This window comes from Chaetodon trifascialis, chromosome 16 (genome assembly GCF_039877785.1).
Source record: "Chaetodon trifascialis isolate fChaTrf1 chromosome 16, fChaTrf1.hap1, whole genome shotgun sequence".
In the NCBI taxonomy this organism is placed as follows: Eukaryota; Metazoa; Chordata; class Actinopteri; order Chaetodontiformes; family Chaetodontidae; genus Chaetodon; species Chaetodon trifascialis.
In genome coordinates, this window is record NC_092071.1 from 21,485,556 (window position 1) to 21,502,851 (window position 17,296).

The window sequence follows — 17,296 nt, forward strand, 5'->3', positions numbered from 1 at the left end:
TTCAACTTTTAAAAGGGTTAAAGTGGTGACTTGTCCAAATATTCATTCTAGCTTTACTCTTCTGACTGTACATTACTTCAAATGATATTAAACCTCAAACATAGTCTGGAAATGTGCAAAATATTCAAGACACAATTTCAAAATTAAATTTCTTTGAGGACTGCTGGAAAGGTTGTTGAACAGTTTACTTACTTAACAGAAATGATTTGCTGTTACACATAACTATTATGTAACTGTGTGTGATCTGATCTTTCCTTGTTGTAATTAATACAATTAGGGATGTTTTGGGCCCAGATCCCAATCTACATCCTTAAATATTGTGTATCTGCCAAGTCCAATCTGATACTTATGTTTTCTTTTATGTTGACAGGATATGTATCTGATACAATGAAATAACAACTGTAGCCACTAAATCTGACACACCGAATTTCATACTTCATCATAATACTGAAGGTCCTGATTCCAAACTAAGCAACCTCTGATACTGATGTGGTGTGATTTGCTAGAGAGAAGATGCATCACTCCATTGGAGTTACTGGAAGATCTGACAGTACACACAGCAGCTGATGAGAACCCTGAAAGCCAACAACGGGCCAGTTTAATGTTGGCCTCGTGGAATTAATGTTAAGTAGCATCAGCTGATACAATCTGCTGAATGTTTTGTACAAGGCTCTTTGCTGATAAGAGAGAGGAGGGATAAGAGATTACTCAGCGTCAGAGTTTTACTCAGCATAGTCAACTATTACTCTTATTTTCACGGCATATGAAGCAAGTGGAGTGTAGAACCTGAGCGTTATTGCAGACTGAGGAGGAAAAAACACAGTAGAGTGACCAGATAGCAGCCTTTTAAAATCCATCTGGATTTGCGTCAAGAATGATGCTGAGGATCAGCTCAGGGACATCCCTGGTATTTCATTGCAGATCAAAAATTCAGCATTGCACAACACAAATGATTGCAAGATGTATTTTCATCACACCCTGGGCAAAAATGAAGAGAATGTAGGTGGTAAGACTCTTGCTGCAAAATGTTTTTTAACTGCTTGGTTAGACGTGGGGCCAGAATTTCTCGGCCTATCTGCCATCAGTGAGTAATGCTGACTAATCTTGAGCCCACCTGCTAATGGCCTGCTCCTCATCAGTGATGCCTGTCTCCCTGAATGCCCGATTGGACTCCTCAAGGCTGAGGGCGATAGCCCTCTGCAGGTCATCTTTATCATCGCCAGTCAGGTCAATAACATCTGCATTAAGGAAACGCACAGACACAGACACAAAGACATACAATGATTTGGTTTGCATGAACACTGATTTTACCTTCAAGGTATATATATATGTGTGTGTGTGTGTGTGTGTGTGTATATTTTTTTTTTTCAGTTGGTTTGTGCACATTGCCCAGTTTAAGGACTTACTGTGAAACTGTGTTAATGCATGATGTATCACAGTGAATACAGTAATCTACATTCACAAAACAGGGTATGAATTCAAATCAAAATAAAGAAACACAGATTGAGGGCTTCTGTTATGAAACTGAGCTGATACGTGTCCTTTTTCTTTTAATCATCCCTGTGAGGTCTCCAGAATTTCCCTGCCAAAAGTTGAAGTAAGCTGCTCACTTGTGTCTGCCTGGCTGCCCACGCTGATGTATCTGTCACTGGCCACCTGGGATGTCTGGTAGTAGGTTGTCTCATCTTGCTGAGGGACCTTGGCATTCTTCTCTGTCAGAAACGCCACAGCCTCAGCCAGGTCTCCATTGCTCACCTGAAAGAACAATGCATTTGTTGAGGCTTTAGACAGTTGGGAAGGAACACAGGAAAATAATTAGCAGAAACAGTCGACTACACCTTGAAGCCTGTTTCAGTTCAGGCTCATATTTATTTTTCCAGATCTATTTTCTTGATAAGACCTCAAGACTCTGGCCGCTGTTTAGGATAATTTACTCTACTGTTACACAACTGCTCATCAAAAAAGAAGACAGCAAGACTGTCAAAGAGAGTGCAAAAAACCTCAAACCAAAAACTTTATTTGGTGTTCATCTAATGCAAAACTGTAATTATATTGGATTTGTAGCGACATGTCTGGAACTTTAAACTTTCTTTGACAACCAGAGATTAACCTGTGTCAGCAGTCTTATATGAATGGCTCATACATGGCTTTGAGGTAGAAAAGCCTCCCCCTTGTATCTTACATGACATGGGTCTTATGTGATGACGCTTCTGTGAGAGCAAATGGCTGTCCATGTGTGCTTAGATGAATTAAATGAAAACAGCTGTAGACAGAGAAACTGTCTCTGCATCAGGCAATATCAGGACGTGTGTGCAAGTGTCAAAGAGATAGAAAAACAAACAAGAGAACAGCGTGTATATGCAATGGTTCAGCTCCGACATAATGGTTTGTAATGCATGCACTTCATGATGTACCTGCAGGGCCTGCTGAAGCAGTTGGACGTCTGTGGTGCCTGTGACCTCTCTCAGCTGGTTTAGTAGTGTCTGCTGGTGCTATTGAAGAGAAAATAAAAAAAGAGAGGAGGATGTAAGACCTCAAATCAGAGCATGATGGAAGAGAAAGAGCAAGTCATTTAGAACAGGATCAAAAACAATGCACCATCATTGTCTGTTGATATATTCTTGATCGACTAAAATTCCTAAAAGTGTTCCACTGAACACTGAGTCACTGAAAAGTCACATTTTGTGAAATCACCACTATATCTGACTCCACTTTATGTGGAGGCAAATGCTGAAGTCAACCACTGCTTCACCCTCCAAACAGACTCTGGAAACTCCTGACTTGTATCAAACGACGGTATCAACTGCATTATTCATCACAAAACAATCCTCATGTCAAATAACAACACTTTTCTAACTTGAACATAACCAATATCAAATTGAAGAACTGATAATGTATCAAATCGGACCGGTCAATTGTCGTTCCTATTAAAGACTGTGCTGAAGTCTGATGACTCAGTGATGTCAAACCCAGCTGGACTGCATGGACTTAGCTCACACACTTAACCTGCAATGCATGCTTGAATAAATGTGCTATAAATAATGGGGGACTCCACTTAATGTCAGCGTCCAAGGCAGAAGCCTTCAGACTTCTTTCTGGAAATTCACAGGTGCAGCAGGCAACAGATGAGAGTTCAAAGGGGTCTTCACTGGTTTAGGACTCCTTACTGTAGGTTGTTTTCACACACCATAGACTGACTGAGCAACAAACATCCATGGCAACAGGCAATGAAAACCAGTCATGCTTGGGAGCAAGCCATGTCATAAAGCAGCAGCAGCAGCACCACACAAATATCACAGCCTTTCATCCATGTATATGGATGTGCACTATGAATGTGAAATGACAAAGGTGAGACTGCACTTGAATGAAACATCAGATATTGAAATTCACCAATAGTACTGAACTCTCAGATGAAATGGCCTCAGAACTGGGGGAAAAAAAAAAAAGTCTCTAATCAACCCCAGTGTGAACATGGCCTTACACCACACTGACAAACAGACACAATTTTGTTTACACTGATGTCAAATCAACCCCCTTCATAACCTCCAACCACATTCTGCAGAGGTCCAACACATTACTTGCTGTCAGGGTTCCAAAATAACAGTGTGTTGACTTGGAAATTACACTCTTGGTTCAACCACTAAAATGGCAGCTGGCTGGCAGATTGGGAAAGTGAGCAGTCACAGCTGGTGCACATAAGTTATGATATCAAGCATTAAAATTAAGGGTTTTAGAAGATCTGAAAATCTTTAGAAGAACTGAGACCATAAAAATGTCTATTTTATCGAGATTGTTATATTTATTTATGTCATTAGCTATCAAAGTTCCAAACAGTCAATTTCATGACTGATTATGAACTAATCTCATGGTTTATTAGGAATGGAAGGAAACCAAGGATTAAATTTAGTACATTAACTATTAGTAAGGAGGGAGGTGGTATGTCGTTACCTAATCTTAGGGACTATTATTGTGCTGGCCAATTAAAAACCATAGCCTTCTGGTTTGATAATCAATATGAGGCAAAATGGAAGGAATTAGAGAGGGAATGTAAAGGTGTCCCAGTTCAAGCATTGATTGGAGATCATAAACCAGTGTTAGCTTATCAAGACCACTTGAACACCATCACCTCACTTACCTTACATACTTGGTTTGATGTGGTTTGTCTCCCCAGTTTAAAAAACAGATGCGTCACACATGATACGGATTTTAAGCCAAATTGTATGGATTCTAGATTTAAATGCTAGACAAATAAAGGTATTACTGCAAAAGGAAATATAATGGAAAAGAACATGTTCTCTAAGAGAAAAATACAACACCAGTACTTCTTAAAAGAAATTGGAAGCAATAAGGTTGAATCTACTAACCTAATACAATTAATGTCAAAGGCATACTCTGGTAATTCCACATCGATAGTTTCAAAATTTTCTCTGGGAATTACACAAGTTAGGGGAATTACCACAAACTATATCAAGGATGGGTGGGAGGCAGAAATAAATGAGAAAATATCAGGTCAAAGGGAGAACATGTGTGAAACTACATACATCTTGCTCTATGTATTGCCATGAATTTTGTTTGAAGAACCATATTTGTTTTTTTTAATCACTCCTAAAATGAAGTCATATTTGTCACCAACAAGCTATATTTGTTGGAGAAATTGTGGGGATTACGAGGCAGATCACTAACACATTTTTTGGAGCTGCCCGAGGATACATTTATTTTGGGAAAGTATTTGGAGAATTATGCAATATATTATAGGAGGGCACATCTGTTTTACTTTTTTAACACTTTCTTTAGGCAATCTGCCTGAAGGAATAACAAGAAATACTAAGTATCTTTTGAAAATAATAACTGCAACAGCTAAATAAGCAATATGTTACAGATAAATGGTTACAGATTGATCCACGGACAACAGATGATTGGCTTGAAATCATGAAAGAATTACATGAGATGGAAAGACTGACTTTCCTCTTGAGATTAAAATATGATTTATACATTGTGAGATGGGCAAAATGGACCAGACACTGGTTGGAATAAGGAGTGTGTTGGTGATTTCCGTCTCCTCAGCCCTTATTTATTTTTAAAGTTCCATTTACTTGCCAATTGTGGTAGGCGTGGACATGGAAACCCTCTGGCATGCTACTTAGCATTGTATAAAGAACCTCTGTCCACAACCTGTGATACAGATTGTTAAGTACTTGAATATTCTGGATTTCATGGTGCTAGGCAACGGTGTTGTGGGACTGTGCTGTTCTTGCTTGTGTTATGTTTCTCCTTATTGAAAATACAACAAAATTTAAGTGACAAAAAAATAAAAATAAAAGTTTTACCGTTTTGATGCAACAGTAGTCACAGCAAACAGCACAAATTGGAAGTCCAAAGCCCTGTGCATAATTATATCACACAAGAGACTAGAAAGTAAACTGGATGTAATTTCAGGTTGGCTAAAGTCTAATTTGGGTGGGCTTTGTTTTAAGACAGAAAAACTGCTGATCACAGAGGAGGTTTGTGTCAGCCTTTTGCTTGGCACATCCACAAGAAATCAGAATCACTATAAAGGTTAAATAAATTAAAGTCGTCCAGATCAGGGTTGTCAGTCATCCACCAAAAACAAGTACTTTCAGATTGTGTGTGCCTTAGAAATAATGGGAGTCTCTCATTTGACTGTGATTAAAAATGTATGTCTAGTGCCACAATACTAAATGTATAGATTACTCCATTATAAATTCAATAGTCACACACTTTGGACACAAACCAATCAATGATTTTCCTTTAATTGTTCGAAGATGCTAGCTCAGAGGGACGACGACCACACTGGTCTCTAACAAATGTGAATTCAAAAAAGAAGTGAACTTCTTGGAGAGTGTTTATAATCAGGAATGGAAAAACTTGCATTCACAACTGAGCACTGACAGCTCAGTCGAAAACATCAGGAAGACATCTGTAGGCATCTGTCTTACTGTGGTATCTGACTCCTGAAGTAAGGCACTCTATTCTTCCAGCCCAGAGGAAGCTGTTCTGTACCTACTCTGAGACATGACTCCAATCCTGCTAACAGCTACATGATTTTCTGTGAGCTTTCAAAAGCAAAAGTACTTTATTAAATCCCAGGGGCAACTGTTTCACAGAGTCACTGGACAAAGTGAAAAGAAAGTTCACGCCTTTGTTAGAGTAACAGCATATAAATAATGAACTAAACCCAATTTGTCTGTGACCATGCTCACGGTTCGAAAGACAAAGATACACAACTCAGCAGTGAGCTTAACACGCATGTAGCATGTTAGGTCACAGCAATATAGTGGTAAATGACAATACGACACTGTATTCTACGAAACTTTGAGAGGTGCTACTATGACTTATCTGATATGTCATGGCAGAGAACGACAAATATTGCAGTGGAGGCCTTGATGATGAGGGCTAATTTACAAGAAACACACAACTCAAAGAGAGAAACTTTCAGAATGCATTAATACATGGCCTCATTAACACTTTTCTTTCAGGACTTTTAACAGTTTTGATCAATATTTGTAATGATATATTGACACTGAAGAAAATCCATCTTTTACCCATAGCCTTCAATCTGAGCAGATCAATACTGTTATGGTGGTTTCCTGTGTGGAGCTCTTAAAGCGCTTCATTACTACGGCATTCATAGAATTGTAATCCTTTACATTTTGCCATGTTTCCACCACTGGAGACAAGTAAACATGATGACAGTGTACGCAGGTTTGTTGGCATGGAGGATGGCAGTGTCAGTGCAATATGAAAGAAGTTACACCTGTGACAGATTTGGGTCAAGTCAACCACAAGGGCGGTTACTCTGACACACACACACGTGCACACAGACAGACAGACAGACAGACAGACAGACAGACAGACAGACAGACATGTCTCATTTTCATGTGATATGTCTGGCATGGGTGCTTGTCACACTGGTCATCAGCCATTCAGAGGCATCTTGTGAATAACACCACATAAATCTGTGCATGACACAGGGAACAACTTTGGTTTTTTATAGTAGGCTCCAGACAGGGTATTCCCAGTGAATCTACTACCTGGTACTCACTGCTGCTTTGTACAAGCATGTGAAAGGGCTGAAAACAAAAACAAATTGCATGGACCGGAGTAGAAGTCCTTCAACATGACCTCATCTCATGAGTACAAGTCATTACATGAAAACTTCACCACAGCCTGCTCTTATGAAGCACTCTAATGATGGAGCACAACTGTAATGACTGCAACTAAATCCCACAACACACTTGTGCAGCATCAAAACAAATCAAATCTGAACAGCTCTGTATGCATACTATTGTGAAAACAGTATAGAACTCAGGGAAAGCTATTTGTATTTATTTACAAATGTTAAATAGTATGTACTGGACTAAAATGAATCAAAAATATATTTGAGAATTTTAGCCCATCTTTACTGCCACTGTTGTTAATCATGGTTTCATTTCAGTCCCTGAAAAGGTCAGACTGCATAATAGGGTTTGTGTTACACTGCTACTTTTAAGTTTGAGTCATCAACGGCAGGCTAAGTATTATTTTCTGCCTATGCTCCAGACTGTCATAACCCCATCAGATAGTCACCTCATACTACGAGCTTGTATTTTTTTTTAGGCAAGTGACCTATGTCCGATTTGATTTAACATAGTGGGTATATGCTGCAGAACAAAGGTACTGAATTGTTTGCAGTGTGGTGAAACATGACTGTGATTACATAACAGTTATGCAAAATTCTTATTTCTTTTAAGATAGACGAGCAGAGCAAACATCTAACCTACGTTTTAGGAACATCGAGTCAAATGGTTACATAAGTAACCAGGGCCATGTAATGCTGGGTATGATGGTTATGGAGTACATCCCATACAGGAGGCTAAGCAACAGAATCGACCCTTGATAACTTACACTTTCATAAACCGAGAGCATAATCAAATATAACGTAACACTCTGCCTTCTCGGTAATGAACCATCATACACTTGGCTTGCTATCTGGCGACTCGACCTCCGCCAAGCATCGAGACTCGGCAGTGATTCTGCCTTCACCGCTACTCATACTTTGTAAACAAAGATATCGAATAAGTTATGCGATCACTAGCTCAGGAATCATTGGCACACACAAGAACGCAGTGTCCACTAATAACTAAACACTGTTGTTGGTGGTCACTTACATCATCAAATGTCTTCAGCAGGCTGCTAATATAAAAATGTGCTTATTCTATACTACGAAGTTGACAACACGTACGATAACGTTAAATCTGATACTGTCACTTGGCCTTGTTTATTTCAACTGACGACACAGTTAGCTCAGGGTGCTAACATTACTAAGGGAAGTATCGTTCGTATTAATTCGTATGAACTGCTAACTATCGTTATGGGCACATATTGCGCACACAGCGTCAAGGTTTCACTTAACTTTACGTGGTACCGTTAGCTAACGTTGGCTAACAGCTAGCAAAATATTGGATAGCGCTTTGCGTAGCATAACGATAGGCCAAGCTGAAATAAATGCACTTGCGCTTTAGTAACTGTACATTGCCAAAGGGTGCCTCGTGATCCAAATAAAACGACAAATAGAGGTTAACCCCACTAGCCAAGCAGCTGGCTAGCTGTCTCTGCAAGTACTTCCAGCCCTAAAACTATGTAGCTATAGAGTTAGGCTAAAGTTAGCTAGCCACCAAGTTAGCTTCTGTAAGCTTACCTTCTGAGAATGCTGCTGGAGGACATTCTGCTCCACGGTCATGGCGGGTTTAGAGATAAATGTAATTAAATTCAAACCAGGATTAGCAAAACGCACGTGATAATTTTCACTAAAGCGAATTAAAACACGATGCTACGATGTCCCCTCCTTATTCAGTGACATTACGGGCGCCATGGCAGAGTGACTAGCACAGGTCGTCAGCAGGCATGAAAACATTGCTCTGGCTTGCCTGAGATCTGGGATCGATTACTCACGTCTGTCTGAACCTCATTTACGTCACGGCTCAGACTTTACGAAATCATGGATCAAAAGTAATAATCACAAAAATTTGGCATATTTTCGATTTCACCATTCATCACATCTTTCCTGGATTTGTGCTGTGCTGTAAACGTGTGTTGTTTGATCTTCATGACCATGACATGAACAAATCTACGCACTTAACCTTATTAATCTTTGAATTATCTTGGTAGAATATAACATTCATACGAGCAGTTGTGTCTGGAATAATACAAACGCAATGACATTTGCAAATGCATTTTGTGCCTTCAATATTTAATGTGTGTAGGTTTTTGTTTTTGGTACAATTTTCTCATTTGACCTTTTATTTGCTTGTTGTCCCTTGACGTCTCTGTTCTAAATATGTATATACGCTGCAGTACCCATGATCTTCTGAAGGAAGAAAAGAAAAAAAAAAATCAGATTATACTTCCAACTACTACCATAAAGAATTTTATTTTCATTAAAAAAAAAAAAAAATAAATAAATAAATAAAAATAAAAAACTGGAAATTAGTTTTGAAATTGATCTAAAATGTTAGGAGGATATTAGAGAGAAACCTAACCATGCATGCAATAGTTTGTCCATGTTTGGATAAATCCTGTTTGGGTATATTTGAGTGCAATGGAAACTATGAGACTCAAACATATTCAATCAATCAAAATCTCACTACCACAGACCTATTTATAAGTACATGTGGATATAATCCTACATTTATGAACACTGTTACATTGTACAGACAAGCAAGGTGTATCGCTAACCATCTAACTTGCCTTACATCTTTTGATAAGTTGTGTCTATTGTCTGTTTCTCTTTTGTTCAGTAAGACAAGTCTAACTTCAAGGCAAATGATCCATCCAATACCATTCTGAACTGAATTACATGAAGAATGAAAACAAACCCACATATTGCCTGCTCTGTGAGATGTAGTCAACTCAGCATGATAATATTAGAAACATATACCAAAATTCAAAGAGAACTGATCCATTAATTTTTTAATGATAGACACCACAGCTAATTGTGAGTAGACTATTACTGAGAATTAACTGCTACTGATTCTTGTAACATTTTGTGTTCACAATTTATAGAATGACTGATGATTTGATATAACATAAAAAAAAATGTGCCCTCAGGTGATACTGAGGCTATGTCAGTACTCTGTTCAGTTCTAAATATCCTTATAGCTATGGTGAGGCGACATGATGAGAAGAGTAGAAAGACAGAGGGGATGGTGCTGTAAAGAGGGGTTGTAGTGTGTTGTTAACTGATTTTTCCCGTTTTTACACAAAAAGCCATTTCATGAAGACAGATAAAAGCTTCCACAACCCTGTCGCATGTGCCCCTCATCACACCTACACCAAATGCTCAACTGTTACCACCTGCTCCTCATCTTCAGTTCCTTTAAGGGTAAAACAATCATTCGGCCTCCAGGAGGAGCTCTAACAACAGCTCAAACTTGTGGAGCTTCCACTCTATTATTGACCTGGTCTCCAATTTCAATACATTTGATTTAAGTTGGAAATGCAGAGTAAGTATTCAGATTAAGATGCAGATCACCTCCACAGCTTCCAAAACAAAACTGCTGAGCTACTATTTATCATTGGTGGAATGTAACTGAACAAATGCTCTGAACTGTACTTATGGACACTTTTTAGGTACTTGTACTTTATTTGAGTATTTCCATTTGTATTTCAGAGTGAAAGCTGAGAGTCAATATCAGCATCACATTGACCAGCAAACAGTGAAATGTTGTTTACATGTACACACACTGGTGATAAAAAAAAAAAAATCATTCTATCCTTCTGTTTAATGATTATTTATACTTTTGATAGTTAATTAGTAATTGAATATGACTGATAATACTTGAGTAAAGCTTTAAATGTAGCTGTTTCCTTAGTAATAGAGTATTTTCACAGTTTCACTTATGTAAAAGTATTGACACTTTTATTAAAGTTCTTGAACACTTCCTCCACCACTGCTTTTTACAAAAATCCATCCATCCATCCATCCATCCATCCATTTTCTATGCCGCTTATCCCTTTCGGGGTTGCGGGGGGGCCGGAGCCTATCTCGGCTGTCAACGGGCAAGAGGCGGGGTACACCCTGGACCGGCCGCCAGCCGATCGCAGGGCACATTTTACAAAAATAACAGAGATAAAAATCATTATTGGCATTTTGCTATGAATCAAATATAAGATTCATTCTCAAGTTTGACCACCATGTGCTAGATGCCATTTAAAAAATCTAAATTTGAATATCTACATAAATATTATGTAATATTTGTAATCATGAGTTTAAATTTCAATTCAATTTTAAACTTTCCGCAATATCTGAACCACTGACTGAGCCGAGTACACCAGGTTCCAAGTGTGTCTATTTTAGGGACAGCTTTGATCATGTGTCTGTAATTTCTCACAACTCGTGACCACTACCAGTTTTATAGTGTGTGGACTTGGAATCATCACAGCGCCTGGTTAGTCTGTTGACAAGTGCTGGAGTCTGGCATTAGGGTTCACTGGTTAAGTAGCACAGGTTTTGTCCTTTGTGTAGCAAGGGACTATATTCAGTTGTCCAATTTCTGGCCTAATTATTCAGACAGATAAAATAACACCAACATCCAAACACTGGGCATTCAAATCTGTCAGCTGTGATTAATTCAGTGCAAGTTGGAAGAGAACAGCCCTCCACTCAGAACTGGGTCATCCTTTAGATGTTCAGGAATAGCATTGTTGTAATAGTTATAACTGAAGCAGTCGGCATGCTTTGTTAACATGAACTGTGTCATCTAACTAGTACATATAAATATTAATAGGAATAGTCAGAACTTTGTTGTGTTATTGGGGAAAGGATTTAGCAACAACAATAACAGGGATATTATGCAGGGAGATTTAGTTATATTACATACATACATATTACAAATATGTACAAGACGATTGGTATTAAAATCATGCTGATTACCATGTGATGCACAAACACATTGTAGATTTTAACACATCTTTTGCCACAGTCTCAGTGTTTTATTCTGTACACATTATTAACATTAGCTGTTAAACACTGTCGTTCAGCCCTTTTCCAGCAGATGGCAACATCCTCCTTTAGAGCACCAACTTGCATAACGACAGACCCACACAGAAGCAGCAGGACTGTGCACAGGGAAATGAATCATGAAAATGATTCCACTTGGTAAATCAAGTAGCCTTATAAATCACAAAGTCTGTTTCCAATTTTCAGCACTACACCTTAATCAATATTTTATACTTCTATGTGCAGCATGCTGAAATATTGACCGACACCAGAGTGCATGAAGGTTAACTTAAGCACCCAGAACACCTCTTATAACCGCCTGCTTGTCTGAGCAGACACATCATACAGTGGAGCTCAAGGCAGGACACAGAGCTATCCGTCAGAGAATCTGGGAAGCTGTCAGGAAACCAATCAGAAAATAAGTTGATGAATCAATTGGCAAAGTCAAACAGTGGCCTCTGCAGTCTGAATAGATTCTTGGCTGACAAGCTGCTATAAAGAGCTCAGACTTGTTTGTTGAGGATCAAAACGAAACCTGAAAGTGAGCCTGAGGGCTGTATGATAATAGCTTCACTCACACCAGGACATTTAACGCTAACCCATTCCCCATTCAGTAATACATCACAAATACATGCAAGTATATTACAAATAGACTGTGTGTCCATGTCTAAAATCAGTGATACTAAAGATCATAAAATAAACTATATTCATTAAATAACACTTCTGAGCATGTGCAGTTCATGCAAATTTATAAAGAAGAGAGTAAAATGGCACTGCTTGTTAGTATGATAACCAAGATGGACACATATTTGTATTCTTTTGTATACATGAAACTCACTTCATATATGTCCTACATGTTTCCTGAACTGGGGCCCCTGTATGGACATATACTATATAATGTGGTTTAAATGTAATGTTAGATTTCGGATGTGTAGCTTTCAGAGATCCCTGATGATCTGGCGCCTCAGGACATTGATGGGGTAACCCTACCACGTCTTTAGCCTTTAGCCTACCCACTGAATGAAACACAGATATATCATCTTGCTTTAGTTATTACTTATCATTTGACTATCACTTTATTTCACTTGACGCATGCTTCGTGGAGACGTCCACATTCCTGGGATCAGGAAAAAGAATAAGCAGATGTAGAAAATGAATGGATGAAAATATTTTTAGAGCATTCTGTTTTTAGCAAATGTCACCAAGCATGGCACCTGGTAGTCTCTCACTACAATAAGACCTTTTCCAAACAGACCAAGCTCAGTTGGCGCCATGCAGATACTCTGTATACACATTACATTGCAACAATGTTTTGGAAACATATTCTTGAAATGCATCCATGGTCACCTCCTCTGTGCTGCCCTCTTGAGTCTGTTTGTGCACTTGCCAGGTTTTACTCAGGGGCTTTAGAGAGAGGCCAGGCTCCAAGGCTGCAGATGGATACTGTAGTGAGTATGTACTGAGTTACTGTAACTAAAGCTATATATATATATATATATATATATATAGCTTTTGCAGCAATTACATGTCTCTGAATATGGCTGACAAAGCATCATCTATTTTCATCCACGCGCTATACAGACCATTGTGCTGGTCACTATAAAAAACTGAGTTGTGATCATTTTTATGGGTGTAGTCTATCACATAATGGCTTTAAGTCCAAATGAGTTGGCACAGTCACTATGAAATTTGATATAATTGTTAGGATCTCTTGTTGAAGAGTCCAGTTTCTCCAAGCACACTGAAACTCATTATCTTTCACCATTTTTAAAGGCACTGAGAGTGCAGCTGCTTAACTGGTAAATCTTAATACTAGTTATCCAAACATAATTTCAATGACATACTGTCTAACATGAGGTTAGTTTATATAGGAAAAACAAATAGCGCACACACTGATTATAACCATTGCATCTGTAGAAGTAGCTTTCCCTTCCTGGAAAAAAATGTCCAGTGAATCCAAGAAATAATTTTCAACACTGCTGACTAATAGTTTCCCAACAGGATATTTATCTGTCATAAAATATGAAACCATGAAAACTGATGTGTCATCTGAAAGTAATTTTTCATCAGACTAAAGAATGGGAGCATATATGAGGTCTTGGTCTTCATATAAGCAAGATAAGCTATGGTGTGTTTTGTGGTCAGGGGAAATTACAGTGCCACGCAGAGATTGTAGTGACTGATCCTCATATTTAATATCAAATACAGACACGGACGTCTGTCATAGATGTTAATATGTGATACAGAAACTATGAACATGGTGTGCCTGAGAGACATCACAACACAACGAGGATTATAGCCTGAACACAGTATCAGTGTATTCGGCTGGAAACAGTCATGGCAGCAATAATACATAGTTCATTTAATTGTAAACAACACTGATTGTGTCCTTTCCCTTTGCTGTTCTTTTCCCCAGAGTGCAATATGAGCATTGATTTTATGGCAGCGTAAAGAATGAAGTAGTTAAGCCCTGTCGTGGCTGGATGTAGCACATCCTGACAAGATATTTGTTTCTCAGGATTTCAGCCATTTTCTAGATTTCTAATACCTATTTATGATGTTTTTCATGCACTCACCTGCTGTATGCTCAGTGCAAATCAGGTTTGCAATATTTGTGACAGAGTCACTCAAAATGCAGATCCTGTGTCATTTGAAGGGTTCTAAAATCACACATAAAATAATTTCAAGGACAAAATACATCAAAATCTCAGTTTACATCATGGCTAAGAGCCTGTAGACATGCTTGTGGCTCTGGGAGTGCTTTGGTTTGAGGTAAAAGCCAGGCAACATGCTCACAGTGTGACAAAGCTAACATTCTGATGTTTAGCAGGTTTACTGTTTAGCATGTTCACCATCTTTATTCAGAGTGTTAGCAGACCAACATTTGCTATTGAAACACAGAGTACAGCTGAGGCTGATGGGAATGCCATGCTGCAGGTATTCAGTCAAAAAGTGGAGGAAAGTAACATAGGGAATGTGAATGTCTGAAATAAATTTAATGGTAATCCATTCAAGACATTTCAGTCTGGAAGCATCGGATTGACCAACAGACATTCACAGAGTCACACTGCTTGCATAGCTAAAAATTCAGTCAATAAATAAAAAATGAGTAATGCCAACAGCTCGACGACAAGGACCGCAATCGTGATTTCATACTGCTGTGCAGCATTACAATATTGAGCAATGACAAAGTAATATATTTCTGTCCCCTCCTCATATTTTACGTTTTGACTGCTCTTTTAAATACTGTTAAGAGCTCTTAGAAGTCTTTTTGAGATGTAACTAAATCCCTTCTCAATGCCAGATGCAGCGCTATTATTTTTTTTCTGTATGACTTCACACTGAGTGGAACATCAGAGCACAAACTCAACAGAGTTAAATTTGGCATGCTTCGTTCTAAATGGCCCTTAGCCCCCGCAGCACAAAGTTCACATCCCAAGCTGGTCTTAGCCAGACTGGTTGACACTGAACTGCCCTTTCTCATTCTACCGGGGATTTTCAGATATGTTTACTTGGAAAGTTCATGACCCTGCAGATCAACCACAGAGTCATCATTTGTGATGAAACACACAGGAAGTTAGTGGTAAATGCATTTCCTAAAGATGAAAATTTTCACATGAAATTTGGTGAGATGACTGTTGACATAGCTTTCTCTAGATCTAACCTTAAATAAGTTAAGGCCAAGAGTGAAATGAATCACCTCTGAAAGCATGACTGACCACGGCGGGGACTTCAGACGTATGAGCACAAACATATGCAAAAAGACTTCAAGAGAATGCTTCCACGTCTGGAGAGCTCTGCAGAGGTACAAGACCCTGGCAGACAGGAGATTGACATTGCTAGTTCTCCCTAGCCAGTTTGTAAAACATTTACCCTTGTGCTTATCCGACATGGCAAATATCATCCATGTTCTTTCAGTGTCAGCCAAGATCCCTCAAGCTGACAGGCTGAACTGCGGACCACAGGGACTCTCACTCATCATGAATATTACATTGGGTCTGTTTACATGCTTGCACATGGCCACCAATAAGGAAGCTTTACAAAATAGCTGCCATTGATCTTGCAGCTTTAAAAAAGTTAGGAAATTCTTGAACTTTACACTCAGTGGGCTCACTGGTGAAGTAGGTAGTCATTAGTCATTTATGACTAATTACCACTTCATGTATGGAGAATAGGAGGCCATGGGAAGCAGCACGGGTCAACAGGCTATCAGGCATAAAGGAAAGAAGGGATTTAAGCCATGCTGCCACTTGTCATATTTACACAAAACATTAGAAAGCCCTGAATGTAGTGCTGGGAAGGGGGTGGGGGGAGGTGGTTTGGTACTGGTGGTGTGTGGTTTGTGTGTGTATGTGAGGAGAGGGAGGGTGGGGGGGGGGGGGGGGGGGGGCCACAGCTGCAGGCCAACAGTTGATCCTGTCCCGGGAAACAGGATCAGCCAGGTCAGGGTGGGGGGGGGGGGGGGGGGCAAAAGGTTGTGACCCCAGGGGTTAAGGAACAGACTTCACAAAGAGGTACATCTTCAAAAGCAAAGGCCCCACTGGGGAACCGGTATAAGGTTGGGAAAATAAACCAATCTGACCTCCTTTCTCAGAGCAGGAGTTTCCCCAGGTGTTTGCTTTAACCTCTTTATTGTTGTCTGACTTGAGGCGCAGCTCTCATGCATGCTCACACTCATCCAGGCTCTGCAGTAGCATTACTTCAAACCAAAGTACACATATTTGTTTTTTTTGGAGAAAATGGTGTTTTAGCATTTTCTGAACATATTCTGTCGTTATGACATTCCAAATGGGGTCATGTGATCCATAAAATGCTAATTACTTTACGTGTGTGTGCGTGTTTACACAACATGTGAGGTCAAACTACGTCAAACACTTGTATGAGGAGAGGGTGATCAAACATCTGTGAGCATATTCATCACACCAATCACCATGACAGTACTGACAAGTGTTAGCTCGGTATGAACTCCATGTGAATAAACAAAGCGCCGACAAAGAAAGAATCTCATTAACACCAAAATCTATGCACAATTGTAGTTTTTAACATTTGTTCCCATGTATATTAATCCTTGACCAAGCACATTAGGTGCAGTCATTAAGTTGTTTGTCAGAGAATAAGCATCTGTAATGCCAGGAAATAGTTTCTGGAGGCCTCATAACTATGAAATGCCTGTTGTGGGACTTCCGAGTCCTTGGCCTCTGTTGAGTCATTGGTGGCCTGATGTGGAGCGCTAACATCCTTTTGGCCTCATGCTGAGGTCAGGAAATCAAAGAGCCACAGTCAAACAGCCGATTGTCA

General features: G+C 39.2%; 1 protein-coding gene across 2 annotated transcripts in view; it reads right to left on the bottom strand.

Moving 5' to 3' along the window:
- usp25 (ubiquitin specific peptidase 25) overlaps positions 1–8,956 on the bottom strand; it is a 35,512-nt gene extending 26,556 nt beyond the window's left edge. Inside the window, exons 1-4 of one of the 2 annotated variants that reach the window (XM_070982598.1) lie at positions 8,699–8,956; positions 2,415–2,492; positions 1,611–1,755; positions 1,115–1,238 (exon numbers count right to left, since the gene is read on the bottom strand). In XM_070982598.1, the coding sequence (XP_070838699.1) occupies positions 1,115–1,238; positions 1,611–1,755; positions 2,415–2,492; positions 8,699–8,740 (389 nt within the window). In that variant the 5' untranslated portion in view covers positions 8,741–8,956. The remainder of the gene's footprint in view (positions 1–1,114; positions 1,239–1,610; positions 1,756–2,414; positions 2,493–8,698) is intronic. The other variant, XM_070982599.1, reaches the window with a different exon arrangement.
- Between the last annotated feature and the right edge of the window lie 8,340 nt (positions 8,957–17,296).